This window comes from Pseudochaenichthys georgianus, chromosome 17 (genome assembly GCF_902827115.2).
Source record: "Pseudochaenichthys georgianus chromosome 17, fPseGeo1.2, whole genome shotgun sequence".
Lineage (NCBI taxonomy): Eukaryota > Metazoa > Chordata > Actinopteri > Perciformes > Channichthyidae > Pseudochaenichthys > Pseudochaenichthys georgianus.
Genome location: NC_047519.1, coordinates 29132200 through 29160013, shown reverse-complemented (window position 1 = coordinate 29160013; position 27814 = coordinate 29132200). Strand labels below are relative to the sequence as shown.

The window sequence follows — 27814 nt, the reverse complement described above, 5'->3', positions numbered from 1 at the left end:
AATTTCTGTTCAAGTAAAACATGCCAGAGTCTTTTTTTGATTGAACAAGCAAAGCAATTTATTTACAAACATACACAGGAAATAAGAGTTGCCCACCAGTCTTTCCTCACAGAGTCTTCAGTGTGCATCTCATAGCGAACTCTTTGGGCTGGCAAACAGAAATAAGCTCAGCATTTCTTTACCTTTAATCACCATGCTTTTCTCATTACAATTTGTTTTGATATTGTGATCATTTTAACTCATAATACTTGGAGCAGCATGAAATACCTTTTTCCTCAATACTCTGTGGTATTTTGTTAAACTATTTTAAGGTAATATAAAGAAGCTGAAATCAACTTGAGATACATGCCGAATGAATGTAACTATACTATAATTAGTTAGATTATTTGTTGTTTCTAAAACGTTATTTCCAAATCAACAAACTGATTCGAGTGATATGAAAATGTTGGATCCCTCATAGATTCCAGTCAGGATCTGACTTAGAGATCAGGAATCAGGACAAATAAAGTGTCCTTGAAGCCTGAAGTACACTTCAGCAGGACGGAGGATTACTTGCACAGGGTTTCCGTCCAGGTAAAGTAATTTACTCTCAATACCAGAGCACCATGTGGCCAATCTGCTGCTAATCCTGATCACTGTTTAATGGCATTTTTGCACTCATGAACACCTCTTCAAACCTGCCTTCCTGACCCCGTTATAGCACTGTAAATGTGCTAGCAATATACTCTAACATAGAGCACAGGAAACTCAACACTGATAAAAGTGGGTCTTGTCTCATGGAATGGTAGAAAATGAAAGGAATGGTAGAAAATCAATGGAATACTTCAGTGAAAATAGGAAGTCCCATCTTGTCTGCAAGGACCTGTATGCAAACAATCAATACTTTTCGTGCAGATAGAAAATGGTGAACAATCCATAAGAGATAAATAATCCAAAACATTATTTCAAATGACTTGTGAGTGGTGTTTATGAACACAGCTTATTTTCCAGGGTTAGTTCAAGCTCATTAAAACTGTCTCTCTTCCCTCTATGTCTCGCGATATTAAAAAAGTGCACTTGATGATGATGATTACTTGCGAAAAACACGAGTCACTCGGAGGAAGTCCAGCCAAAACCAGCCGCTTAAAAAGGCTTTTGTTTAGATGTTATGCAAGTCAAGAGGCAACCAATCATACCGGAGTTTACATGGAGAAGATTAATGAAAAGAGATGATCAAATGTTACAATCATTGGTTGCTTTAACTGTCAAAAATGTCCCCATCAGATTCAAACAAAAGGCTCTCTTAATCAACAAGAGAGCTTTGAAATATACTAAGTGAATATGAAGACGTTAAAACATGCAAATAACCTGTTTGCAGACGGTTGAACCATTTCTGTCAGAAGTCTGTGTGGTGAAGATGAATAAAGTCAAACAAGGGAGGAACGTTTTAGAACATGTGTCCCTTTGGCTGATTTCAGATCTCTTGAGAGGGAGGAGAGTTGTCGGCTGCAGGTGAGTGACAGCCGGCTGAACCTCGGAGCCGTCAGACGTGGCAAAGAGAGAGGATGGGGGATGGGGGATGGATACCGTGGGAAGCAGAGGATCAGAAGGAGCTGGGCGTCCTCCTGATGGTTCACTAATGCTAGGAGGTCTGCAGCAGGCGTCTGTAGTGAGGCATGATCTCGTTTTCTGGCAGCTGCAGGTTGAACTCCAACGCCACCAGCACCGGGAACTCGAAGGCTATCAGCTCTCTGCGGTTCACTCTGAACCTCTCTTCCAGTTTCTGACAGAGAAAAAGAGAGTTAAATAATAGATATACAATGCTGCATTTCTAATAGCGTCAATATACTACACCCATTTCATGACTACAGTTTCAGACTACAGTTGAAATAAATAGACAATACAAAGCTGGTTGTGTTGGCCATTGTAAAGCACTGACTTAAAGGGGAACACATCTGCCACTATAAAAGCTTTCTTCAAAATAAGGGATTTTACAGATGAAACACTGTTTACAATTCATAAGAAGTACTACTCGGCCTGTGGGAAAAAAACTATTTTTCATGTCTTTTGATGTTATGAAAGGAGCTTTCGAGATTCAAAATAACTCGGTGTTTCAAGGTTAGCTCAGGTGCTCCCTGAGACTTGAGAAAAACTGTGATTTAAACTAGAGGTAGCCTAAAGGGAATTTCAGTTTTAACTTTTTTAAGATTAGAGACACTTTAGTTTTTTCTTAGATGCAGGCCTGCTGTGGATTCTGGTTCACTGATTGGTTCAGCTACATTTCTGAGTAGATTCTCCGTTAAAGATAGGGATAGGGATTTTTTTAGAGAGGATGACGGTAGAGCAATAACAGAACAAAGGTTTCAGATCCAGCGAGTCTCGAGACAAAAAAGGCAGCCCTCCAATTATGGGATTTGAAAGACACCCTATTAGCAACATCAGAACAAGCGTTTACGTAAAAACAGGACCAAACTCTGAAGGTCAGCTTTGATGGTATTAAAAGGTTATGTTAACACTTAATCCTCTTATTTCTGACTGAGACTGCAATACTTATTTTCGCCTGACTGTACATTTTTTCTCATCATTTTAATGCATTATGGCTTAACTTTGTCCCATCTACTTGTCCTATCAACAAATAAAAAACCGTGTGACCTCTATAACAGTTTTTTGTGATCTGGAAGCAATTTCTTCAGTCTTATATTTGAGTGTTGAAACCTGACAATTAAAAAGTCAGTCTCCGGTAATCTTCACATATCCCTTGTGGTATCTAGTCCATGTTTTTGATTAATCAGCTGTTGAAACGTCTGCCACCAGTGGAAAAATCAATTTCCACTGCAGACAATTTTCACCCTTTTTGACCTGTGATTTTGAAAATGAGAATTTGAGTGATGTGAATATTAAATCTGGTGCAACATGAGGAAAAATAAACATTACAAAAATGATGAGAGTTAGCAAAGGAACTTACGTCTATCAGGTGCTTGACCTCGTGTTTCTTGAGATCGCCGCCAATCTTGGCCGCCAGTAGGACACAAGCTCCAGCGCACAGTTTACGATTCTGCTTGTTCAGTTTGCCGTGAAGCACCAGTTTCTCAAAGTAGACAAAAGCCATGGCCACCGTTGGTTCCTCATAACCACATTCATCCTGGGCCAACTTTTTTATCTCCCTTTTCAAGCTGCAGGAAGGAGATAAAAGGTGGAGATGGAGAAACAAAGAGAAGCCAATCAATAAGTTGATACAGAAAGCGTAATTAGACAGTATGAAGTTGACTTTTGATTGTGTTCTGGTTTTATGTTTCAGTATTTGTAAGCAACTGTGACTGAAAGAATATTGATTTTATTTAACTTTTTTATGGTTATTTCATTTTTTTTTTTTTAAAAGGGGCAGGTAAAATAAGATGTTTTTCTCCCTGCTCCTTTCCACCATGCACTATAAATAATGTTTAAAAAACAGTATAAGTGTACATGTTTTTGCTGTAGGTGCCATAATGCTACTTAGCCCAAGTTCATTATTTGTATTACTATTATTTGTTTACATCACTTTTATTTGTTTGTTGAGCACTTCCAGTAATTGTCACATGGCTGTGGTTTGTCTATATAAGTCACCTGTTTCATGTCGAGTGCGGATAACAGAGGGTGAGCTTGTGCTGTCATTTTTCCTGTTGACCGTTTTGTCCATAGTTACTGTGTTTTGATTTTGTTTATTAAATATCCTAAAACTAACTTGCTTCAGTATGGACTTTCTCTTCGAAAACGCGTCACAGTTTATAGCCAAGCTTAGCCTCTCGGCGACTCAAACTGAACTGGAAATTGAGCCGCCACAACTGCCATGTGTGGAATAAACAAATAAATAAAAAATAAATATAAAAGGAAAGGAAAAATAACAGGGCATTGTAGAGTTAAACACTTAATATGACACATGTTATGCATTTCTGTAGGTTTTTACCTCCTAATCTTGCTGAGGGAAAGTCTTATGTGGGGGAACTTCTCCTTGAAGGTTTCGTTCATGTCCTTCTTGAGGTCAGAGGGTTTGACGTATTCAATGACCGTAGTCTGAAAAGAAAAACCAGAGGTGGTGTCACGATGACCACGCGTTCAGCACTGGGCAGAGTGACTGGATCCTCACACACTAGTGTTGGATTCCACGGTCTCACAATAAGAGCTGGTGTTACCCGTGTCACTTTAAAGATACGTCTGCTGATACTTTATATCTTTCTTCACAAATCCAGTGAAAAGACCCGAGCCAACAACGAACCGATCCCACTAACACACATCCCGCTGTGTGAATCCAAAAGCCTGATGTATCACGTCTTCTTCTGTGACAGAGCGCCATTGTTGTCCAAACACACCAATAAAACACACTGTTGCCGTGGGTGACATAATCCTTCATTACAATGAACATGGGCACAGTGGTGGATTTGCCGTAAATACTACATGCGCTATCATGCTGCTGTAAACACTCATTAGCACACCAAATATGTATCAATCCGCCGTTGAAAACAGTCCTCAGCTAAATAATAATTCACTTCAGTGTCTCGGTGTAATAACAGAGTTTTATGTGCGTCAAACTGAATGACGTTTGGATCTGTTCAAAGGATGTGCAGAGGATAAGAATAACACAGATTATCGCCTGCCTCTTCCTGTGGGCACAAGACATGCTTGATTGCTGACCAAAGCTTTCCATGCCTTCATCAGATTTCCAATAAACAAGCTTTGGTGCATGTTATAACATAAGTAGAAGGAGGGTGAGTCACATTTAAAGGAGTAGTTTGGATATTTTAAGTGGATCTTAAGTGGTACAGTACTACAGTATATTCCCTACAGTAGATAGCGGGTGGTAGGGCCACAGTGAGCGTATCAGAAAACTTATTTTGGCCAAAAAAGACAACCTAAACAAATCAATCACTTGAAGTGTACGCTTTATTTAGAATTGTTTCACCACTTTACCTTTGAGACAACTCTTTTAGACACTGAATTATATATGCACTCTTTTCATAGCCACCAGACTACATTGAAATGGTAATTTTACATCGAAAGAACACTGGATTCGCTGGTAGAGATAGTTTGTAACATCCAAATGATCCCCTTAAGACAGTAAAATGAGGGGCTGAGAGTTTATCTGCAACTTAAATTAAAGATGTTCTCGAGGGGGAAAAGCAAGAAGCCTAACTGCTAGATGTGCAGGATAATGCTGATTGATTATGACATGGGTCTTATTTCTGTCAACTAGGCCATCAATCGTCTTGGTAATAACAACAATCACCAATTTCATTCCTAAGATCTAGGAACATTATCTAAACCACTTCATTTGGCTTGTTTTATTTATGTATTTACTTACCCTCACACATACATGCATACTGAAAGCCATTTGTTCACATGCCATTACAAGTATTACTGCAATAACATTTAACTGTATTGCACTTATGTTTTGTAGATTTATATCATCTTTAAAACTCAAGTTTAAAAACTAAATATTGGATTGTTCGTATGTGTTTCTTTAATGGCCAAACTTTGCTGTAGCAATGTCACTGAGTTTCCAGACTGAATAAAAATGTTTAAGACATTGCTTGCTTTCCTCGTCACATATACAAAGGTGCTAATAACATAAAGATGACACTCAATATGTAGGCCCCATATGAAGTGTGAAGAATCCACCCTGAACACCACGCTACTGATCACGAACCGTGATGGAGAACAAATGCCGATTGATGTTTGAAGCCGCGAGAAATGAAGCAAAGCTAAACACTGACTTTGCGTGACAGAAATAGTCCACTATGACCATGTTTTACACTTATGTCAACACATATAATTATTCCATGTTTTTACCCTGAGGATACTTTTACACTACACATATTACAAAGCGACAACAATGTTTTAAACACATTTCAAAGTGAGGCTTTCCTTGCTTTCTAATAATATTCCAGGTGATACACATTTCCTGAATTGAACACAGAGCCTAAAAACTATTGTTATGCATAGTTTGAAAGTGCAGTTAGAGAGTCATGCTCCAAGTAGCCTGTGCTCAACTAGCAGAATACTGATGTAATGGTTCGGTTCCTTTAGTAAACACAAAAGCCATTGTTTGAGACGCTTGGTTTTGGAGTTGGAGGAAAAGGAGAAGAAAAAACACATAGCCTGGCCTTGACTTAACATTTCAACTGTGTCAGTCCCCGTTGTGTACTCTGCCAGTGTGCGTAACAAAAACAGAGCCGAGGAAAGAATGAGGTGGGAGTCTAGTCAGGTTTGTTTCCCTGTTCCCCATCCACAATAAAACATCCGTTCTTTTCCAGAAAAGAGCGAGAGTGATTAGGGCTCAGATACAATCGCTACACTCACTGTTGCTCCAGTGGCTACTTAATATCTGCTGCTCACTATAGTAGAGGATAAAGCATTTCCATTCATTCAGGACCCTGGAGGTGGGAGAGAGTTTGGCCCAGTGACCTTGCTGATTAAAACTGAAATGTTCTCCTGGCTTCTTCTCAAAAACAGCTGATATAATTGAGGTTTTTTGACAAACTGTTGAGGCAGACACATATTTCCGGTGTGTTATCTTTCCTGTTAGTGGTGGGAAAACTGAGCACAAACTGTCCTTAATGACACAAATAACCATTGAAAAAAAACATTAACTTTGGGATGTCCCGGGACATTTCACCAAAAACAGAGGTGGGTCTATTTCAGGGAATTATGTCCTGAACAAAAATAACCTTTCCATTCTGGTCTCAAGAGGAAACGTTGCTGTAGTATTTGTTGTTCCTGGTGCTGGTGATGTGTTCTTAGACACAGAAGAGTGTTTCTCACCATGTATGAGGGGAAGATGAGGACCCTCTTGTGTTTTCCACAAGGCCACTGCGGGTCATCTAGCAGGTTGGGATCGTACTCACGAAATTCCCCCAAATCATTCCCTGATACAGGCACAAACACAACAACAAAGGTAGAGGCAGATGTCAGTCAAATACACACTGGATAATGGAGAAAAAAACAACAGTGTGTGAGTCATACGCCACATTCATAATGGATGAGTCGAGTACTTGTTGGACTGACCTGTGTCGACGCTGCTCTGGTTGCTGTTGGCTCGGCCCAAACTGAGGCTTCTATGGCTGGCGTTACGAGACGCAGAGAAGGACGAGGTGGAGTCGATGGTGTTTCTCCGACCACCCAGCGCATTAGTGGGATACAGGAACTGGGTGTAGGACACAGTCTGCAGACACAGGGGAAGTTATTATTTCCAAAGGCCTAAACATTATATGCCCTTATTGTCCTCTTTTAATCTGTGTTTTTCACAGCAGCATTTTGTCAAAGCAGGAGAAGCACAGGTTGTAAACATAATATTAAAGGTTGGCTGGACTGGAACACACTAGGGCAGGGGTGTTAAACTCAAATACACAGTGGGCCAACATTTAAAAAATCGGTACTAGTCGAGGGCCGGACTGGTTCAATGTTTATTGAATGAACTTATTTCACATATTAAACCTGGAACTAACAAAGCTTAAATTATTGCCTATAAAAACAACATTAAATAATCAGTTGCATTAATTTCTTATGGCTCTATCTGCAGCTTTTCCGGAGTCATTTCTTATGATTACATTTTTTTACAACATGCCCTGCTGTCGCAATAAAAAAAGTGCAGAAGGAAACATCCATTGAAACTCAGTTTGCTGTGATGCTAGTTTACTCATCTTAAGTGCAAGGTCATCAATGTTTGGGCTCAGGCTCTGAGCGGAGGAAATCCTCAGCATTGAGTGAAGGAGTGCGTGCAATATACCGGCGGACCAGATCTAACAGTCATTAGAAATTATCCAACAGGCCGAAATTAAATCCACCAAGGGCCTGATTTGGCCCCCGGGCCTTGAGTTTGACACATGTGCACTAGGGGATTCAGGCTAAGAAATGTCCAAATGCTGCTTTAAAAAAAGCCTAGTTCAAGAATGCTAAGAACTCTGTTGAGGTTCTTTTAAATATGAATCACAAATAAATATTCTTGGTTTGAAAGGCAATACTTGAAACAAACAGCTGTGTATTAAAAATGCAAATAATGTGGCTGAATACATTGCCTAGTATCATTCTAGGCTATATTTATAATGATTACAATTGGCCCTTTTTGATGTTTTTATTCCTTATGCGGATGTGCACAATATTCTCCTTTTAATAACATGTAGTGATTAATGATTATGTGTTTTCCATAAAGGAGCTAAAAAGCTATTTAGCTTTTCCATCACCTCTCAGTGCTGGCTCAGTTTAACTTTGTTTTTATCTAAAAAACTGAATGTGAGTACATCAAAACTGATGCTACTAATTATACTCTGAATTACATGCAATAGTACTTGCAGTAGAACATTAAACACCAGTAGAACATTAAACACCTAAACAATATGTTTTTTTACGGTGAATCAGATTTTCCTAAATGGTTACAGTAAGTTCAGCATATTTCAGCTCACCTTTCCATCCGCTCCTAGCTCCACTCCCTCCAGTCCGATCAGCATCTCCTTGGCGCCTCCTGACGGGTGCCGCTGACGCCCTCCTCCTTCCAGCTTCACATCCCTAATGAGCACAAGACCTTTAGATCTTTCACTGAACAAATAAACCTCACAGCTTCGTTTAACTCTCTTTCTCCACTTTCCTTAACCTTCTTACTGATGCCTGTTCTAGCCTACCTCCACATCTGTACCTCACAGATAGATCTGCGCTCATCAGCTGAACTAGGTTTTATTATTATGTCGTTTGGTGCATTTGTTTCTAGGCAGGCCAATGTCTTCAGAGTCAGCTGCTGCCTCATTAATGCTTAATATGCAGTACTGCTGTAAGACATCTGCAGGAGGTTAAAGTGTGTCAGTGGAGCTAACAGTGGAGAGCCCACAACTGCACACATTTTATATGAGCTGAATATTTATTTGCATTTAATGTCTGCTGCTGAGACTGGGGTGAACTTGCAAAATTAAAACCATGGGGAAATAATAGTAAAATATACTAATTAAAGTAGACATTGGTTATCGACATGATTTAACATGCTATAATATAACTTCACTTGATGATCACTTAAATTGTTTTCAAACTATATGGGCCTAAAAAGTCTCTTGGACTTGCTTTCACGTCAAAGCGAAAAGACAAGTGCGGACAAATATTACCTTGCATTTCTGTAATATTAACTTAAGCCTTTTTATAACCTCTTTCATGACATTTCAGAATGTGAGCAGACAGCAAATATTAAATTGTAACAGTCTTGTTTTTCTACTCCTCCCTTATCATGCTCAGTCATGCTGTCGGTTAAAATTGTGTGCCCAGATAAATAGAAGAAATTACAGAGAGGGACTTCACATGACTCCCCCAGTGTTTTGATGACATGCGGGGCAAATCTGTTATAAATGAAAACAGTGTTATTTGGCAGACATGCACGTCAGGACACAATGTTGACAGATGCATCATAGACACAAAGATCCCCAGGCAGCAGACGTCTGACAGAAGAGTGGAGATTAAATAAAAAGGGGGAAACATACGAGACAGAAAGCTTTCTAGGAGAAGAGCTTTTCTAAGAGGCGATCCAGAAAATAATTTGTTTGCGCTTTAGTCTGCTGAAAGTAAGAAGAAATTACAAGGAAATTACAAGAAAAGCCGACATTCATGGATAGGAATCACTGGCAAATACCTGAATGTTAGTAGTGTTATAATATATGCAAATTGTTCATAATGCCCTACAAAATTATTCTAAATCTAGGATAAAGCAAATTAAGCATTCATATTAACAATACTGAAAGTATCTTGACCCTTGCTGGCCACTTTACTACTGAATGCTTTACAACTCAAATAAACAGTTTAACATTGGCTTGTAATAATATTCCACGGCAGTCTTGCCCAAGTTTCACACATAGCACTACTTTAAATGAGCATCAGTAGGTTATACTTTATTAATCCCTGTGAGGAATGTAGTCCTCTGCCTTTACCCAGTAAGCCAACTTTTCTACAATTCAATGCCAGGAGCATTACCTAACATGCATGGATTTTAGGGTCAGATAAACTGAAAAATATGAGGAAGCCCATGCCAGCACTGGGGGAACATGCAGAGTCAGAAAAGCCACTTTGGACTCTAGTGGGGTTTGAACCCAGAACCTTATGGGTGTCAGGAGACAGTAACGCCCCATAAACAGACGACCAATCAAACAGTCTTAGTCTGCTAAGTTTCATGTTTTTCTTTCTTTAATGGAATAGTTCGAGATCTTGGAAAAGCATACCGATTTGCTTTCTTACTGACAATTGGATTAAAAGATTAATACTCACAAATCTCATAGCCATAGCCTAAGCATGTTAAATGCTAATATCTGTTATTAGACTTAAAACAGGGGGAAAACAGCTAGCCTGGCTTTTTTGATAAGAGCAGTAACTTAACTTAATCATTGTGAAAGAAGTCACTTCGACAGTCCATAATAATCCTCCATTTACTTCCCCAAACAAAACCAAAGCTAAGCTAGTTATTGCCCCCTGCTTCCAGTATGCATGTTAAACTCAGCAAGCCATATCCTGGCAGTAGTCTCATATTTAACAGACAGACACAAGAATGTTAATCTTTTCCTCTAACCTTTGGCAAGAAAGCAAATGAGGGTTTCCCGAAATGTCATTCCTCTGTATTCAATTATTTAATGTTGGAACTGTAGGATAATTGTCTCCATGTTACATCCCCAAAAGTAGGGCTGAACTGCAAAATTGGCAATGTTGTACATGAGGCAGAAGTTAAAGACACAGAGACAGAAGGAAACAACTACATGCGATCAGCAACTTTGGGCCCAGTCGTCTCATAAAAGGTTGTTTTGCAGTTACAACACTTTAACTGAGGCAGCAAAAGCCTAACTGTTAACTGTCGATTAACAGCAATGAGCAGCCAGGTGTGTATATTGGATAGCCCTGGAGGTTAATTAACCCCCGACCTGGCACTGATTGGCTGGCTTTAGGTGGGTAGAGCTTTCTGTGCTCTTCACTTAGCACCGGTGTGGAGCTTTTCTTTCTGCGCATTGTTTTCACTGGTGTTTATATCTCCGATGTCACTTTCACTTCCTCCCAAACACACCGTTTCATGTGAACTGGAGGTCTAGGAGCCAAGGTCATACCAGAGCTATCCCCATGCAAGCCAGCCATAAAACACCTACAGTTAAGCGTATACGTTTTCTGGGTCAGCACTAATAAACAAGGCAAAATGTGTTAATTAAAAATCAAGCAGCACTGGCAGCAGCAACTGCATCTGCCAGCAAAACGGTAATAAGACCAACGAACACATGAAACACGTTTAAGAGCTATAGTTTCTAAATATAAGAAGAACAGTAACCTGCAAAAGGTGAGTCTAAAGAGCAAAGCCAGCAGCGGTTTTAACAGACACAAATGGGTTGATTGAACAAAAAAGGGAAGAATGGCTTAACGCCACCAGAGCCATTATGGGAAAAAGCAATACAAGCATTAAGCACAGGGCAACAACATAGTCTAGATATAAAGGAAATTACGCCTTTGAAGCCCATTTCAGCCCACTGTTTATTTATTTATCAGACGTTAATGGCAAAATGCATCCACCAAAACCAACCCTTAGCCATGTATGCACCATCCAGAGGAGAGTACATCCACAGAAAAAGCGATGGGAGAAAAAAGAAAGGGAAAGAGGCGGCACAGGCCGGAGGAGGTTACAAAGTTCGGCATGCTGTAGGATACATACCCTGCTTGGCTACAATCTCGATATGGCAGGACAGAAAAAACACTATAGAAGGATCTTCTGCCACTGATTAGGACTATCCTATAAAAACAAAAATGTTAAAAAAAGCTGATCAATATCTATCTGACAAGATCCACAGATTAAAGTTGGAGCGAGTGTGCAGTAAAAATTTGAATGAAGAGAATGAGCTGCAAACTTCAGAGTGAGTGTGTGTTGGTTTGTAGAAATGTGGGACATGTAGCATGTAGTCAGTGGTCGAGGCAAACATGATGCATTTTTGTGTAAGATACCTTTAGTTAGCATATGCTATTATTTTATATTAAACTGTGTTCTACTAGTGGAAACATTTATAAAGTATCGAGACAGATAATTTCAAGTAAGATAATGTAAATTATTTCTTTTAATATCTGCAACTCACAGACACTATATGAATCTTACAACTGGATATAAATAACATGCGTGTATATATCTCAGTTAATAAACAAATAAGTTCTTCTTAAAAGTTTGGAAAATACTGCACAAAATTACTCTACATCCGATCATTTCAACGGGAGGAACTTAGAAATATACACTGTTTTCTAAACAAGAGATACTGTTGTTAAAACTATCTACACTACAAAAAAACAACAACGCGCTAGAACTACACTCACAAAACACCCTGAAAAAAAGCTAACCGAATTAGATTTAAAATCCAAAGAATGTGACAATGATGACATTGACCACAGCTGTAAACACTTTCCGTGTCTCCTGGCCTTGATTAAACAACCATTTTTCCTTGGGTTACTATAAGCAAACCCAGTAACACACCTATGCCATTTCATTTAGATTCAGAGATGTGCTGCAAGCTAATGTATCCTGCTGTGACACCATGATATGTGATTTATCTTGTGATTTCACAATCTTAACAGTGAATAAATGAAGTTTCAAATCTGAATATACTGTGTGAATGGACAGGTTCCTCAATCGACTGCCTTTTATTTATGAGTCAGAATGACATGAAGCGAATGGAGATGGCCTGCTTGCCTACGATGTGGCTGTAATGTGAGAAACATCCAAACTGCAGTTCATTGACTGGGGCAGCCTGCCATTATCCACTGAGGACTTGTATTGACTAAACGGATAGCGTTGTTTGCCTTCATACCTTCCATTGCGCATATCATGTTGCCTCATGTTCTTTATGAAGTGGATCTTCTTAAAGCTCTTTGGTCGGGGTGAACCCGATAGGGTCCGGCATCTAAAATGTTAAACAAACACAAAACATCAGCACCTCAAAACACAGAGACACTGTGCCAGTGACTGGGATATATTGCAGTGAGCAGCAGTGGAAAAGGTAATGGTATTTATGTGCAGTTTATTACCTGCGAAGAGGAGCGTTCTCCTCAATGTCCTCTAGCGTTTCAAGCGAAGAGCGTTGAGAGATGAGTCTTCGTCTGGAAACAGACAGACAAAGGGAAGGTTTAAAGTCAGGGGGATATGAAGAAACAGCATCACACCAAACACAGGACCAATTGTTCGAATGCAAAAAAACAGCTTTTAGAAAAAGATACATTTGGCAAAGATAATGTTGATAAAACCTTATTGTGATCTTTTTTGACAGGCAAATGGACACTTGGCCCATTGGAAAGCAATTTCATGAGAAGGCACAACATTTATCAAATTACTTTCCACAGCAAAGCAATAACAAAAAATGCAAGAAGAGATCTCGAAAATCAATTCAATTTTTCTTACACAATAAATTCAGCCTAGCTTTTAGAATAAAACAGGGTATTAGCAAACACAAACACTCTAGGGAGCTTAAACCCAAATCTCCTTTTTACCGTTTTGTGTAAAGCAATGGAAAGTGGAAAAAGCCATCGTCCGGCACATTACACAAAAAGTGAAAATGTGATATGACGCACTTTTTGAGTTAAAAGGTTACAGCCACATTTCGGTTAGCATTCAATCATGGTTGAGGTTCTTCACAAGGACATGGAAAACTAAATATGTGTGGTCACGGAGGGCCTTTGAGCAAAAGGTCAAACAAAGTAGTTCAATTATGATCTGCCTCCGTCTGTTCTGTTATTATTTTACAAAAGCCAGTCTTGGACGGTTTAGTTGGGACCATCCATCGACAGCACTGTGTGGTCAATCATCACTCCTGAATCTTACGTTCATCACAGAGGTTTTTCCAGTGTCAGAGCTGCTAAGAGGATAAGGCTCGGCCAGCACTTTGTGTAACATGTTGTCACACATGGCCTTTATTTCACACTAGTTTCATGACTCAATAGGCTTATTCTGCAGAAACACTTTTATATGATCTGTTGCCAAAAACAAACCCACATGTGACAGCTAAGTATGCCTGAGCTGTCCCAAAATTAGGTTGTAATTGTATATTCAGCCCCAGAATAACAACATAATCCAACCCATTAATCAGCTTACAAAGTGTCCACATTTAAAGGCAATGGAAATTAACAAATTAGTGGTCAAATAACTCAATCGTGACATAATTTCCCAACGGGAGATCTGTCAATAATAAATACATTTGCAGCAGGGTTGGAAAAGCCAAGTAAGAGTCTAAAGATATGTCTGTTCACAACATGCATACTGTAGATCATCTTTGTGTACGCAATCCTTTTCATAATTTACAAGTGTTGTAATGCTATGGCCATGAACGATAACAGAAGCTGATGACTTGCCTTCCTCTTTAAACAGCATCTCAGCCAAAGGAGGAGAAAGACAGCGGAGTGTTAAGCAGAGTGGCCGGTTAATAAACAACAGATCATGAGGACAGATTAACAAAAGATGACTCCAGCCTTGAGGATCTCCCAGGGTTTAAACCAACACAAGCTAAGTGAACAGTGTATGCTGGAGGAGAGGGGCTGAGATAAGTGTTTACATGACGAAACACACCGAGCAGACGAGTAGCCGGGAGCCATTATACTGGCTAACCTTCTGCACCGTATATTATGACCCCTATAAATCATAAACTGGAAGGGGCAACATTAAGCTCTGATAAAAGGCATGGACAGAACATGTTATAGTCCACTTGAATATAATGAAGGGGTTGTGACCTTTGCTTAAAAGTGCTTTCATGTGATTTATGGTCTTAGATCTCCCTTCTGATGGAGCAGATAGCTTGGCTGGATAAAGATCTGACGACACAGATAGTCTAATGGCGCATTTCCACTACAGGGCCTCACTCGGCATGGCTAGGCCTCGTTAGGCCTTGTTAGGACTGGCTCACTTTATGCTGCGTTTCCATTACAGTTTAGTAGCTGGGGCAGTAACTATAGTAACGCAGTGTAGGTGGAGCCGTGACGTCATCTTCAATGAGAACCACAGAAAAACAACATCAGCCGTTAGCTGTTAGCCCTCAGAGCTCACAGCTCCTCATATCTGTTCAGAAACTAGACAAAAGTTAAACAAGTACAAACCACAGACTGCCTGTGTCATGGCGAAGACAGTCGCTGGTTTATTTATGTCTGTATAGGCCGTTGTTGTGAGTGTGGACAGTCGGAGCATATACAACGTTAGCTTAGCAGATCTCCATTTAGAAAACACGCATTTTAAAAAGGGGTTTTCGCCTGCCGTCTGTCTGCAGACTTGTCAAAGCATTAATTCATGGTTTTTACTAACCGCCGGTATCGGCATTATTTTGAAACGTGTACAGTGTGCGAAAAAGCACACGTCCCACCGTCCGGGACGTGTTATCTACGATATCGGACAAGTAGATCTTTCAATTGACTTGTCCGGCGGACAAGTGACGTTTTTCGCCCTCATTTATTGACAAATTATTGATAAATTAAGTTTACAAAAGGCAGAAGTCATTCGCAAATTGTCCGTGTCCGCCATTGTTCGTTTAGAAATGTTAGTTTCGGTTCTGCTTGTCGATTCCTAAGGAAATGCATCTCGCTGCTTTCTGTACTGTTAGACGGGGGCGGGGCGGGACCATGGATGTATAATAAGAACGACGTGTAGCACAGTGGCAGGGTTGGGAAGCAAAACTCGGTTCCGAGTAAGAACAAATAACAATTGTCCGGTACCGGGATTAATAAGAGTTGTGAGGACAGGAGGCGAGGCCGAGCCCTGCGGACCGCAGCTCTCTCTCTCTATGCTCCGTATCAGCTGATCGCTGCACGGCAGCTCAGCGTCTCTCTCTCTCTCTTTCTAGTACACACAGCGGATCCGCTGCCCGTTTAACAGCCTCATCGTTGTCAAACTTTCTTATGTTCTTTCTCTAACACGTAATGAAGGTTATTAAGCGTTTTAGCTCCTGTGTTGTTAATATTGACCGCCATTTCCTTTATGAAGTAAAGCAGCCTCCCTGTCTGTGTCCTCGTGCTGTCCGCACAGACTCGGAGGAGCACAGGGATGTCAGTATTGTTTAGGAAGCAGGGTATAGAAAGTACATTATTGAAATGAAAATACTATTTATTTACTTTTACAAACAGTGAGCAGCTGCAGCATGTGTATTGCAGGACGTGTAAGCGTGCAAGCGTCTTTGAGTTGTAGAAAAGCGCTAGGCTATAAATATAATGTATTATTATTAATAGGCCTATGTGTTGGACATGTGTGGTTGGTCTCACAGGCAGGTTGCAGTGTAACATCAGAGGAGACTGGGCCAATTGTACATTCTCAAACTGCACCACTTAGAACTAACTAAATAATGCAGAGATTATTCTTATATAATTGTATTCAATAACCGTAAGAAATTCAACAGTATGAAGTGATTTGTAAATAGGAATACAGATTTGACTTAATGTTTTCATAAATATATTTTTCTCCCAGTTTGTCACGGGACTTATTTTTACCCTCTCAAAGAACTGGAATCGAGAACCGAAAATAACCGGAATCGAAAAGCAGAACCGGAATCGTTAAAATCCAAACGATACCCAACCCTATGTGTGATGCAGTAAAATCTTACCGCTCACTTACGTTAGCGGTGTCGTAAAAAACGTGGGAAAATGTAAAATACGATGGCGAAGAAGATTCCAGTGGCCCCAATTTTTGTCCTTTCTGGACAAGTGAAAAATGTATTGGGACAAGTAAATTGCCAAACTCACTTGTCCATGGACAAGGACTCTCTAAAAACTTTTTCTCACACTGGTGTATTACAATTAAATCACGGTAAAATATGTTCATTTTGTTGTAGTTGCCAGCGATTCTCTCGCTAGTTTAGCATACTCAGCCCGACTCAGCCTGGTTGTTGGCCCGGAAAGAACCTCGATTTTATGGGGCCAGAAGAACTGTGAAATAGTACCCGCTAGCCGGAACTACGCCAAGTGGAAACGCAACAAAAAACGGCTTAAAGCGAGCTCTGCGCTGTAGTGGAAATGCACCATAAGAGGACTTGACTTCTAGGTTCCTCGTGACGGCGTGACACTTCAACCCTGAAACTTCTGGAACAATTCAAGTCATAGGAAAATAGTTATGTCATGTTTCTGTATATTGATATGTTTAAAACCAAAACCTTGGGGTGAAACATGATACTTTTAATATCTTACTCATACACTTACTCAAAAAATAGTTTTGTAACCTGTAATCATTCCTTTTGTTCATACATTCCATACAAGCCTTAAAGCGATCACTCCTAAGTGGGAATAGAGAATAGGACAGAAACTACAGTTCTTGTTCTGCATCTTAAATAACGCTGTTGGCAGTATAAGACATTAGAGGTCTGATTTAGACAAATTAAGTTAGTTATGACCTTTCATAGTGCTTTGAAAGTGCTTGATTTCTCTAACTTTGACTGCTGAAGCCACACTCAACTTAGCAAAGAAGGAATGTACACTGGATTTCTCCCATCTCTTACGGTGATAACTTAACACCTTGTCAATCCTAAAGAAATTACTAAAGCGGCTAATATCTCTGAACCTTCATACAGGCATGAGTATTGCATTAAGATTGACAGAAACAGAAAAATCCAAACCTGTCATTTAACTCGGCAAAGAGTTTTACACTGTGTGCCCAAGAATAAATGACCTCTTATTGAAGCCATCTGTTTCCATTCTGTGTGACGTTTTGTCATTTCTTTCCAAGCCAATTTTTTGTGAATTGTTACTGATCTTCAAAAAAATCATTCATCAGTTAGCCAAGGGGCATGTTTCCAGTTCAGGAGGACACAGCTGAACCATGAGGACTCTGATCCAGGCATCCACTGTGGCTCAACAGCAGCATTGGGACGTGTTTTTCATGCAAAATATGTTTTCCAGGCCTCTACAAATCCTGGAAACAATAACACTGGCCAGGCCACTCATTCACCTCAGATCCAACTCCTACAAACTATGGTTAGAACAGCCTGTTTCTACCCGGTTTGACATTAACGAGGCCTGGTCAGAAGCTTCAAAGAAACCTCAGTATAAACCAGTAGCAATGGAGCAGCAAGCACACCATACTGTAGCATCTCAAACAATCCCTGCTATTGAAGCCTCAAGCGATTAAACTTAAGCATGTTTCATAAATGCAATCAATGCACTCCAACACAATGAAATCCTCCTGCAATGAGAGTGCTTCAAAAAGCCATTGATAATCCTACCCAGCAGTGCCATGCAATGAGCTATACAACTCAAGTGGACTATTTAGATGTGGAGATTACACAGTGTTACACGTACACCCTGTTGGCAGCTTGCCACAGGATATAGTCTTCCATTTGCCGGAGAGTCGCTGAGTGGAATTAAATGTAATGTTCTGGCCTTCTTCACACAAATACTGCCCGGGCAAACGGAAATGTGATTATTCTCATAAAGAAAAGCACAGCCGTTGAGCCTGTCTGACCTGCAAACACACCAGGAGTAGAAAAGATGCATGGGCTAAAAGGAAGTTAAAGAAATGGGAACACAGGGTGAGAAACAAGCAATATTATGGACATCTTTCCTCAGGGGTTTTACTTTAAACTGCAAGACGAAAACATATGCTTGTTACTCAAGCATGTGTTACACGTCAAGTGGGTTTTTCAGTCAAGACATAAGGGGTTGTCTGAGTGTTTGTTGACAGCACACACTAGAAAATTAAGCATTCTTTTATAATCCTGCCAACCATGACCTCAGCGAACAACAATCAACCTCCTAACCAAAAGTATGTGACCCAGTGGCACAAAACTCCACAGGACCATTAGAATGGGTTACACTGCTTGTTTTCCAGCCACAGTCTCTGGAGTCTCATGAAAAAATAATCTCGGCACTTCCTAACGGTTAACTAAAAGAGGCATGAGAAGACCTGGATGTGTCTTAAGGGGGAAAGAATGAAATGAGAATTGCTTAACACCTAAGGCAGACAAGACCAGATGGTAATAGAATGCTATATTTAAAATCTGCAGCGCTAAGCGTGCTAATTCATGATGGATGAAAGCTGAGGAGTGGAAGGAAAGCTGAATATGAAATCATCCATCATTTGCATGCGTTAGATTTTGATGAGGAAATGGGCAAAAGCACTTTTGGCCTCAGAAAGTCTATTTTGGCAGCACATCAAAGGCTCTTCGACTTCCTGAATGGGAGCAGGACTGAGGGCCAAACGTCTGAGGGGAGAGTGTGTTTCTGAAGCCCCTGGGAGAGGAAGTAGAGGACAGAAAATACAGAGCGGAGAGCCAGGCTGCTTCTCAGAAAGCCTGGGCATCCTGCCTCTCCCAGCTAGGGACCTCTGGACACATTTCCACCAGCTGCCCTCAACAAAAAAAAACAGGCACTGTGCAGAGCGCTCGTCTGGTGGAATATGGCCACGTTCCATCAACAGGTTGCTTACATTGCAACATTAGAGGACATTTTGTTTGTATATCCTCCAATTCATGTATTAACGGACTGAGCAATACAATGGCTGTGTAGAGACAATATGCAACACTTTGCTTAGGGCTAGGTGTTAAACCTAAATGCTCAGTTTGGTACCAACTGAAATATTGAAAATGATGCAGTATTGTAGTACTGAAAGCTTATAGGCATAGAATGTAAAGGTTTATGAGTAAATCCATAATTTCGCCAGATTTTGACTGTACACCATTGAGGCACAGCTGCTTGCGTTTAACATTTTTAAGTTTGGCTTCTTTTGTTGCACAAAACACTTTTTCAATTTATCATAAAACATAACTAAAAACTTTAAAGGCACTCGGACAATGCAGACGTCTGCTGAGGCCAAGAAGCCTTAAAAGGAAGGTAAATAAATATTATTCTGTGTGTCTGTCCTGTAATGTGGAGCCTCTCCAAAATTGAAAAGGCACTTCAATGTCCACCACGTTTCATTAAAAACAGGATGATAGTTCTTATGTGATTCTGCTTAGAATATATTTATAATGCTATTTGAAACCATTCATACCTATTTGAACCAAAAGTGAATTATTTACCTTAGAAAACAGAACTTGACAGAGCAATCTCACAAAAAGGTCAATTTAGCATTTGTTCTGGAGCATTTTATCTTATCACATGATCTTTCTCAGCAGATGAAGTGTGCACAGCTGTCATAGAATTGTAGATCTTCACATTTCTATTGTTCTGAGCACTCGAGGATCTTGACTTTTACGCCAACATTAACAGCAGGTCCTTTAAGAGCTCTGGAAAATGGAAATTGAAACATATTTAACTCCATGACAACTGGGCAAACACCATCTGCTGAGGAAGATGATCCAAAACAAAACAAAAACAGCAACTAAATTGTGGTGAAGCTACATAATAATGGATATATGGATATAACGGATTGTGCATTGGGAGGTATTTTAAACTGCAAATGTAAATGGTGTCGTTAGTGTAATATAACCTAATTAGTGCACTTCTTTCAGTATGAAAAAGTACAAATTAATAGATTCGGAAGCTGTTAGTTTGGCAGGGCAATTTCCATGAGGTTAGGAAGGGGAACTAAATGCTTGTTGAGTGTTTCACCACGAAAAAGATCTTCCTGAGAAAGTCTGCCAGAGACACCAGAGGAAGGAGAGGATTTGGGTAAGAGAGGGGCTCTGAATATTCTGACTGCGAGAGAACCATGAGACGACTGTTACTGACAGCTGTCCTGCTGTGAGGTGAGACCCTCAAAAACTCTCCATGTGCCTACAGTGTTACAACAAATGAGATGGACAGGGCAAATAAAAGAAATCCACATGGAGCAGCAAGCCCTTGTTGTTTATGGAGATGAAGGGGTGTAGAATTACAGGATGTCAACATCACGCTGAGGAGATGAAGGTAGCAGGTGTGCTATTGGTTTTTGAAATTACATTCACTTATAATAATGTAAGGACTTTTAGAGCATTGGAGCAGGTTTGCAATAGGAAAACAAGAAACTGCTGAGTTCCCTCTCTTGGGAAACCAGGTTACTGCTCCACAGCTGTTGGACCTTTGATCACACTGCACATATCTGTCTTTCTTTATCCACACCTGGATGCAGTAAATAAACAAACAGCTGGTCGTTGTATTACTGTATCCAGGCAGACTGCGTTGCTGAGAACCAACACTATCTTTCCAAAACCTAAAAGAAAAACAATTGCCCCAGTTCATTCATTCAGGGCCCTGGTAATGTGGTTGTGTGGAAACAAAACACAAACACTTACACTGGAAGTTCAAAATAAGTTTTGCATTATGTGTTTAATCTGAAGATCTACTAAAATGTAACATATGAAACAACAATAGTCTATAGATGTAAACACAAATAAACTCCATTGGGTTTATCAGTGGTATCTTGTTGGAGCTAATAATCGACCTATGCAACATGATTGTGAAAACAAATGAAATGTGTCTGCACTGCAGGACTAAGTGAGTTCAACAATCGTGCATGGGGACTGATTGCTCCTATTCATTTATCATGATTCCTTTAGTGACATGGTTAGGTTTGTGTTTGCTTGCTATGATGACATCAATGCACAGCCCGACTGTGCAGATCCTGCAGACAAGCTCCCACCTTTGACATCCCTGTACTAAATGTTCTCAAACACCAGACATGGTTACCTTGATCTCTGCAGCTCTATCGCAGAGTTGGCTATCTGTCCGCCCTCCAGGTTGTAGTTCTGGGGGTTTTGCCTGGAGTATGGGGCAGGTAGGATTCCCTGAGTGTACGTCTGCAGCCTCCCTCTAGTCGACACTGGCACCGCGGAGAACGGCGAGCTGAAAGTGGAGGGCAGGAAAGCGTCGCCCTCCGAGTCTGCACCCACCGGGGCAGCTGCGGGACCCGTCCCGAAACTACCCCGGCTGTTAGCTAACAGAGCCTGGTTTACAAAAGCAAGCGCCTCGGCGGCCGTGGAGGCAGCCGCCGCCGCCGCAGCAGCCGCAGCCCCGTACGCCGTGCGCTCCGGAGAAACCAGGCTCTGACTAGTCCTAGCGTCAAGATAGTCCTCCTCCTCGTTCTGATTGTCTGCATCGTCTTGCACGGGTCGTCCATCCAGGGAAATGTTGCTGAGAAAGGACAACGCCGCTTGCCTCCTCCTCGGGTCTATGCGTTTCCGCGTATGCTCGATACTGGGGTGCTTGATCTGCAGCGTGGCTGTGGATGTGTTGCTGCTCGTGGCAGCCGCCATGGTCCGCTCCCAGTGGTCCGAGTCCCCGCAGCGAGCGATTTTACCAGGCCGACATTAATAAAGTGTTAATCGTGCTTGTGTTGGTGAATGGTAGTGGCCTGTCTTTTAAGTACATGCGCTTAACTGGGTGAAAACAGGGAGGTCACGTGTGTGCAGTATTGTGGCAGCACAGGAAAGATTTGGACCAATGGGCGGTCAGGAATACATGTGTTTTTTTCTCTACCTTTTCCTGACTGCTGAAAGATCCACTGACTCGTCTGACAGGGTATGCCAACATTACGCAAACATAAACTTACGGTGTATGTAAACCGGCGTCTGACCTGCATTATATTCATGCTTACTTTTCACGTTTTTGATCAATTTGGAAAACCTCCTACTGTACAAAATAAACTTTCAAGCTTTTCTCATTTCAAATTTGACAGCATGCTGCATGGTGAATATAAATTGCTTGTTGGTGTGTCAGTCCGCAGAACAAGGAGCAGTGGTTTGCACATTGATCACTGGGTGCTGACAGAACAGGGCCTGGCTGCCTCAGTTTGTTTTGGGAAAATAGATCATTTTCTGAACCGTACAAGTCAGCATCTCTGCAGCAATTGCGCCATCTTTCTGCTTGACATGCAATACGTGTGCTGTTTTTTCCCAATAACGCCATTAAATATGCCATCTAGAGGTTTTTGGGTGACACAACCACAATAACTTATGCAAGGGTGCATTTAACTGGTTCGTACAACGTCCTGTGAACGTTGAGACCCCTCAGCCAAACCTGAAGTGCAAGACACCACAGCATTTCACAAAACACCACAGCATTTCACAAAACACAACAGCATTTCACAAAAATACCGCAGCATTTCACAAAACGCCAAGGCATTGCAGAAAACGCCACAGCGTTTCAGAAAACACTACAGCATTTCACAAAACGCTACAGCATTTCACAAAACGCCACAGCATTTCAGAAAACACAACAGCTTTTCACAAAACACCACAGCATTTCAGAAAACACTACAGCATTTCAGAAAACACCACAGTATTTCACATTGGACGGAAAGGGTATTGCTTTAGGCCCGCATTGGTTTTCAAACTGTCGGGTGCGATCCCTGGTGGGTCGCAGAGGTACTGCAGGGGGGTCGCGGGAAGATTTTTAAATGTTATTATTTTCTCCTTTTAGCTTTATGAAGCACCTTGAGATGACGTTGTTTTTAAAGTGCACCTATATAAATCAAATGTATTGTTATTATTATTATTCAATTGTAAACAAACACTGCTCGAAAATATCTCATTGGTTAGAGAGCTGTGGGCTAATGCTGCCTTTTGCAACATCCTACTTGTGTGAGATAGGCTTTTTCTGCTGTTGCTGCCATCAAAACGAAATACAGATCAAAGCTGAACATTGAGAATGAACAGAGTGGCAGTCTCAAAACAACAGCCCCGGTTTGAGAAGATCTGCAAGGGAAAGCAAGCACACACAAGTAATTGATAAGCTAGTGTGGAATAGGAATGGTAAAGTGATGTGATCGTTTGCAACCTGCAGTAGAAATAGTAGTTTAAATTCAAAGAAATTTGAATTTAAAAATCTACTACTCAGGGAAGAAGGCCAACCAGTTTTAATTAGGCCAAATTAATTCACAGTATCTATTACAAGCACTTTTGTTCATGTGTAATCCATAATAAAATATAAAATTATAGTTGGATCTTTGTATCTTCTTATTATTAGCAGAGAAAATGTAATGTTTTTACAACAATATACAATTAATCCTACCAATATAGATGGGAACCGGGTTGGGGGGTCCCGAAAATATTTCCAATACCCAAGGGGGTCCCGACTGAAAAAGTTTGGGAACCACTGCTTTAGGGAGAACACTTGTTGTTTATGATTGGACAGAGCCAGCCAGAGAAGCACTGCTGTGATTGGTTGTTTTTGCTGCCAGTCAAGAAATGACGCTGCGTGATTGGTCAGCACTCGACAGCGCAACATGTCCTAACCTATGGTCCCAACACTGTATATGGTCCCAACACATCAGCCGTTAGCTGTTAGCACACAGTCAGAGCTCACAGCTCCTCATATCTGTTCAGAAACTGGACCAAAGTTAAACATGTACAAAACACAGACTGTCTATGTCATGGTGAATACAGTCGCTGCTTTATTTATGTCTGTATGACGTTGTTGTGAGTGTGGACTGGACGGGGCAGCTACAGGTTAGTTTAGCCTGATCGATCCGATCTCCATTCAGAAAAGACGCATTTTAAAAGGTTTTTCGCCTGCCGTCTTGTCTGCACACTTGTCAAAGCATTAATTCATGGTTTTTATTAACCGGTATCAGTATGTAGTTACTTCGGCATCATTTTTTAATCGTGTTGTTACGCCCCACCCTTAAAATGGCCCTATGGGGCTAACACAATTCCACCACTGACCCAAATAGAACACGAAAGACACCTTTAAAATCATCAAATCCATAGGATTTATTATAACCAACACATCAAATGTTTAACTATCCATCCTAGGATGAGAGGCAGAACCACAGCAGTCCCCACACCAGAGGCCTCTCTCTTCTGCTGCTGCACTGGAGCTTTTAAGCACTTCCTTCTCCAGGTGCACCTCGTCTGAACCTCGTTACAGCAACGCAGCACACCTGGGTAGAGGAACCAAAGGGAAAAAGAAACAGGGAATACATACAGCCGTAACACGCGTATTACAATGAAATCACGGTAAAATATGTTCATTTTGTTGTAGTTGGTATCTACCATAGGATTTGCATGGAAATACGCCCCGCCCCCTCTCCAGCGTGTCTTGTTTGAATGACAGGAGGAAACTGCAGCTGACAGCAGGGGCGGATCTAGACAAATATTCATGAGGTGGCAAGAGAATTTCAGGGGTTGCATCCCCTGGCAGAAGTATATGCTGATTTAATCGCAGTCATATCAATTAATGTTAACTTGGAAAGCCACAATATTTATTTTAACTCAATAACATAGGTGACATTATTGTGGCACATCAGTAAAGCCTTACATATTATAAATATATAAGGTGGCAGACATAATTTAATGAATTTTAACTGAACGATAACTGAATGAGTTTGTCTCACTCTTAGACCAGCAGGGGTACCAAATCTATGCAGACTGCTGCAATAAGTACATTAATTAACTGTCTCGTCGATGTTTGTCTAAATTAATATGATACTATTAACAATCATATTATTCCTATCAGCTGTCAATCACTGTTATGATTCAAATATTCAGTGTTATTATTAAATAAACTATATTTTTGGAGGAGTTAATGATGAATGTTCGGCAAGATGCTTGCTCATCCTCCTTCAAATTTGAAAGACAAGTAATTACTATCATATCAAAAGAACAGTTCAGCACCCACAACTTCATTGCAAACAGTTACAAAGTTGACTTTACATCAGAAAGAACAAACATTAAAGAAGTGACTAACTGCATCAGTTAGGGTTAAAAAACGTGTATTCAGCTAAAACATGTACATCGCTGCGCTGCAGTTATTATCCAGTGGAAAGTCCTTACCTACTGGCCTTAAATCAAAGTGGTTACTTGTTTTTGGCTGCAGTGTAGTTTTACACACCGTCTTATTTGACTTCAAACTGTTTTTTGGGGGCAGACCCCCACAAAGAAAAAATATATTTACATACGTAAGGTCATCGTCTTAACAGTTTATTATGCTCATCGACTCATCCGTGAGCAGAGCATCAAGTTGGCATGCCTATAACAGCTGAATGTGGCGATTACCATCTTGATCAGCAAAACGCCTCACAAACTTATTAAGATGTAAAGCTATGGTGCATTTTGATTCAATGCTGAGTACAGCCTGAAGAACATTTCAAGGATTAAAAAACTAATGTCACAACAGGACTTAGTAGACTCACTCGACTACTGCAATAGTGTATTCACAGGGCTGACAAAAATAAACTTGCCTTGCCTTGCCACCAAACTTGACAGGCTCTTCTCTGTCATTGTAGACTGCAAATACCTCATTCTTTCCGTCTACTTGGATCCGAAATGCTTCTCGTTTTGAGCTGTCCCCCTGTTCAAATGAAATCGCCACCAATCATATTTCCAGGCTCGCGCCAGGGCCGGGGGAGGGGTTACAAGCAGGTTACAAGCTATGGTTACAAGGCGTGTCTTGTGCTGCATTCACTTGCACTCGGACATTAGAGATTTTCTGTCATAAATGTCCGAGGAGCCACAACTTTTCTTTCAAAACAATGCTGCCAACTGGGGTGGCAGCTTTGCCAACTGGGGTGGCACCCCGTAGAACCGCCACTGGCTGACAGCCGCGGTGAAACTCGAGCGATTAGAGCGATGCGAATATTGGATAGTCTACCATAGTATTTACATGGAGATAAGCTTCTTAAAAACCATGAATTAATGAAGTGTGCAGACAAGACAGCAGTCGAAAAACCTTTTAAAATGCGTGTTTTCTGAATGGAGATCGGATCGATAAGGCTAAACTAACCTGTAGCTGCCCCATCCACACTCACAACAACGTCATACAGACATAAATAAAGCAGTGACTGTATTCACCATGACATAGACCAGTGTTTCTCAAACTTTTTCATACCAAGGACCACTTAACCAATACAAAAATACTCACGGACCACCTAACTCCACAAATATCCAAAAACACATCGTTTTTTACAAATCGCCTGAGAATGGTACAAACAAGTGGCCACATGTGTGATGAAGGTGTTGTGCTGGGCTAAATCATGCAATCGAAAGTTAAACTTAAGCTCGCTCCATTGCGGAGATATTCCCGCGAGAGTGCGGAAAACTGTCAAAGGTGACATTTTACCAATATACTCACGGACCACTAGGGGGCGCTCACGGACCACGAGTGGTCCGCGGACCACACTTTGAGAAGCACTGACATAGCTTTTGTCAAGTTTCTGAACAGATATGAGGAGCTGTGAGTTCAGAGTGTGTGCTAACGGCTGATGTGTTGGGACATGTTGTGCTGTCGGGTGCTGACCAATCACAAAGCGTCATTTCTTGACTGGCAGCAAAAACAACCAATCACAGCAGTGCTTCTCTGGCTGGCTCTGTCCAATCACAAACAAGAAGTGTTCTCCCTAAAGCAGTGGTTCTCAAAGTGGGGGGCGCAGAGGCATGCCAGGGGCGAGACCAGGGAGAGACCAGGAGGAAAAATGGATATATTAAAAAAAAAAGAAAAGAAAAAAAATCATAATTTGAAAAATTATTGATTCGAAAATAATATGATGCAGCACAGTACTACGTCTGGGTCTCTGTGTTTCACTAAAGCTCGGCTGTGTGTGTGTGTGTGTGTGTGTGTGTGTGTGTGTGTGTGTGTGTGTGTGTGTGTGTGTGTGTGTGTGTGTGTGTGTGTGTGTGTGTGTGTGTGTGTGTGTGTGTGTGTGTGTGTGGAACGAGCCATTTTGTGTGCGCGAGAGAGAGAGAGAGAGAAAGAGAGAGCGCACCGGTACCGGAGATCATTGTTGTTAGCTTCTGGTTATAAGGACTTTTTTCAACAACAAAGTGGAGGAGAGTCCTCTCCTGTCAGACTGAGAGACTCAGTGAACTAAAGGACTCTCTCAGTGTTATCTCAGTGGGTCTCAAACGTTTTGGTCACCATTAATGTAAACAATTATTTCCGAGCCACACATGTATATGATCATTATAGTTATACAAAAATAAGAGAATAAATGAAAAACAGGTATGAAATA

The 27814-nt window shown here is 40.9% G+C and overlaps 1 protein-coding gene across 2 annotated transcripts; it reads right to left on the bottom strand.

Annotated features, from left to right (window-relative positions):
* Positions 1–22261, bottom strand: cables1 (Cdk5 and Abl enzyme substrate 1). 2 transcript variants are annotated; one of them, XM_034104504.2, is made up of 10 exons: positions 21556–22261; positions 13018–13089; positions 12801–12893; positions 11663–11740; positions 8412–8514; positions 7018–7174; positions 6775–6878; positions 3923–4029; positions 2945–3152; positions 1–1762 (listed from the first exon to the last, which is right to left on the bottom strand). In XM_034104504.2, exons 1-10 carry the CDS (start codon positions 22119–22121, stop codon positions 1622–1624), a joined length of 1629 nt encoding a protein of 542 aa, XP_033960395.1. In that variant the 5' UTR covers positions 22122–22261; the 3' UTR covers positions 1–1621. The 2 variants fall into 2 exon arrangements, with proteins under 2 accessions (XP_033960395.1, XP_033960396.1); XM_034104505.2 differs by lacking the exon at positions 11663–11740 and having other exon boundaries at positions 2–1762; positions 21556–22260.
* Positions 22262–27814: the final 5553 nt, after the last annotated feature.

Bases quoted from the DNA above. Each gene is read 5' to 3' on its own strand.
- cables1 (XM_034104504.2), bottom strand. From the start codon at position 22,121: ATGGCGGCTGCCACGAGCAGCAACACATCCACAGCCACGCTGCAGATC. The intron at 13,090-21,555 runs GTAACCATGTCT...GTCTGTTTCCAG, and splicing joins ATAGAGCTGCAGAGATCAAG to ACGAAGACTCATCTCTCAAC. The intron at 4,030-6,774 runs GTGAGAAACACT...TTTTCTTTTCAG, and splicing joins TCATCTTCCCCTCATACATG to ACTACGGTCATTGAATACGT.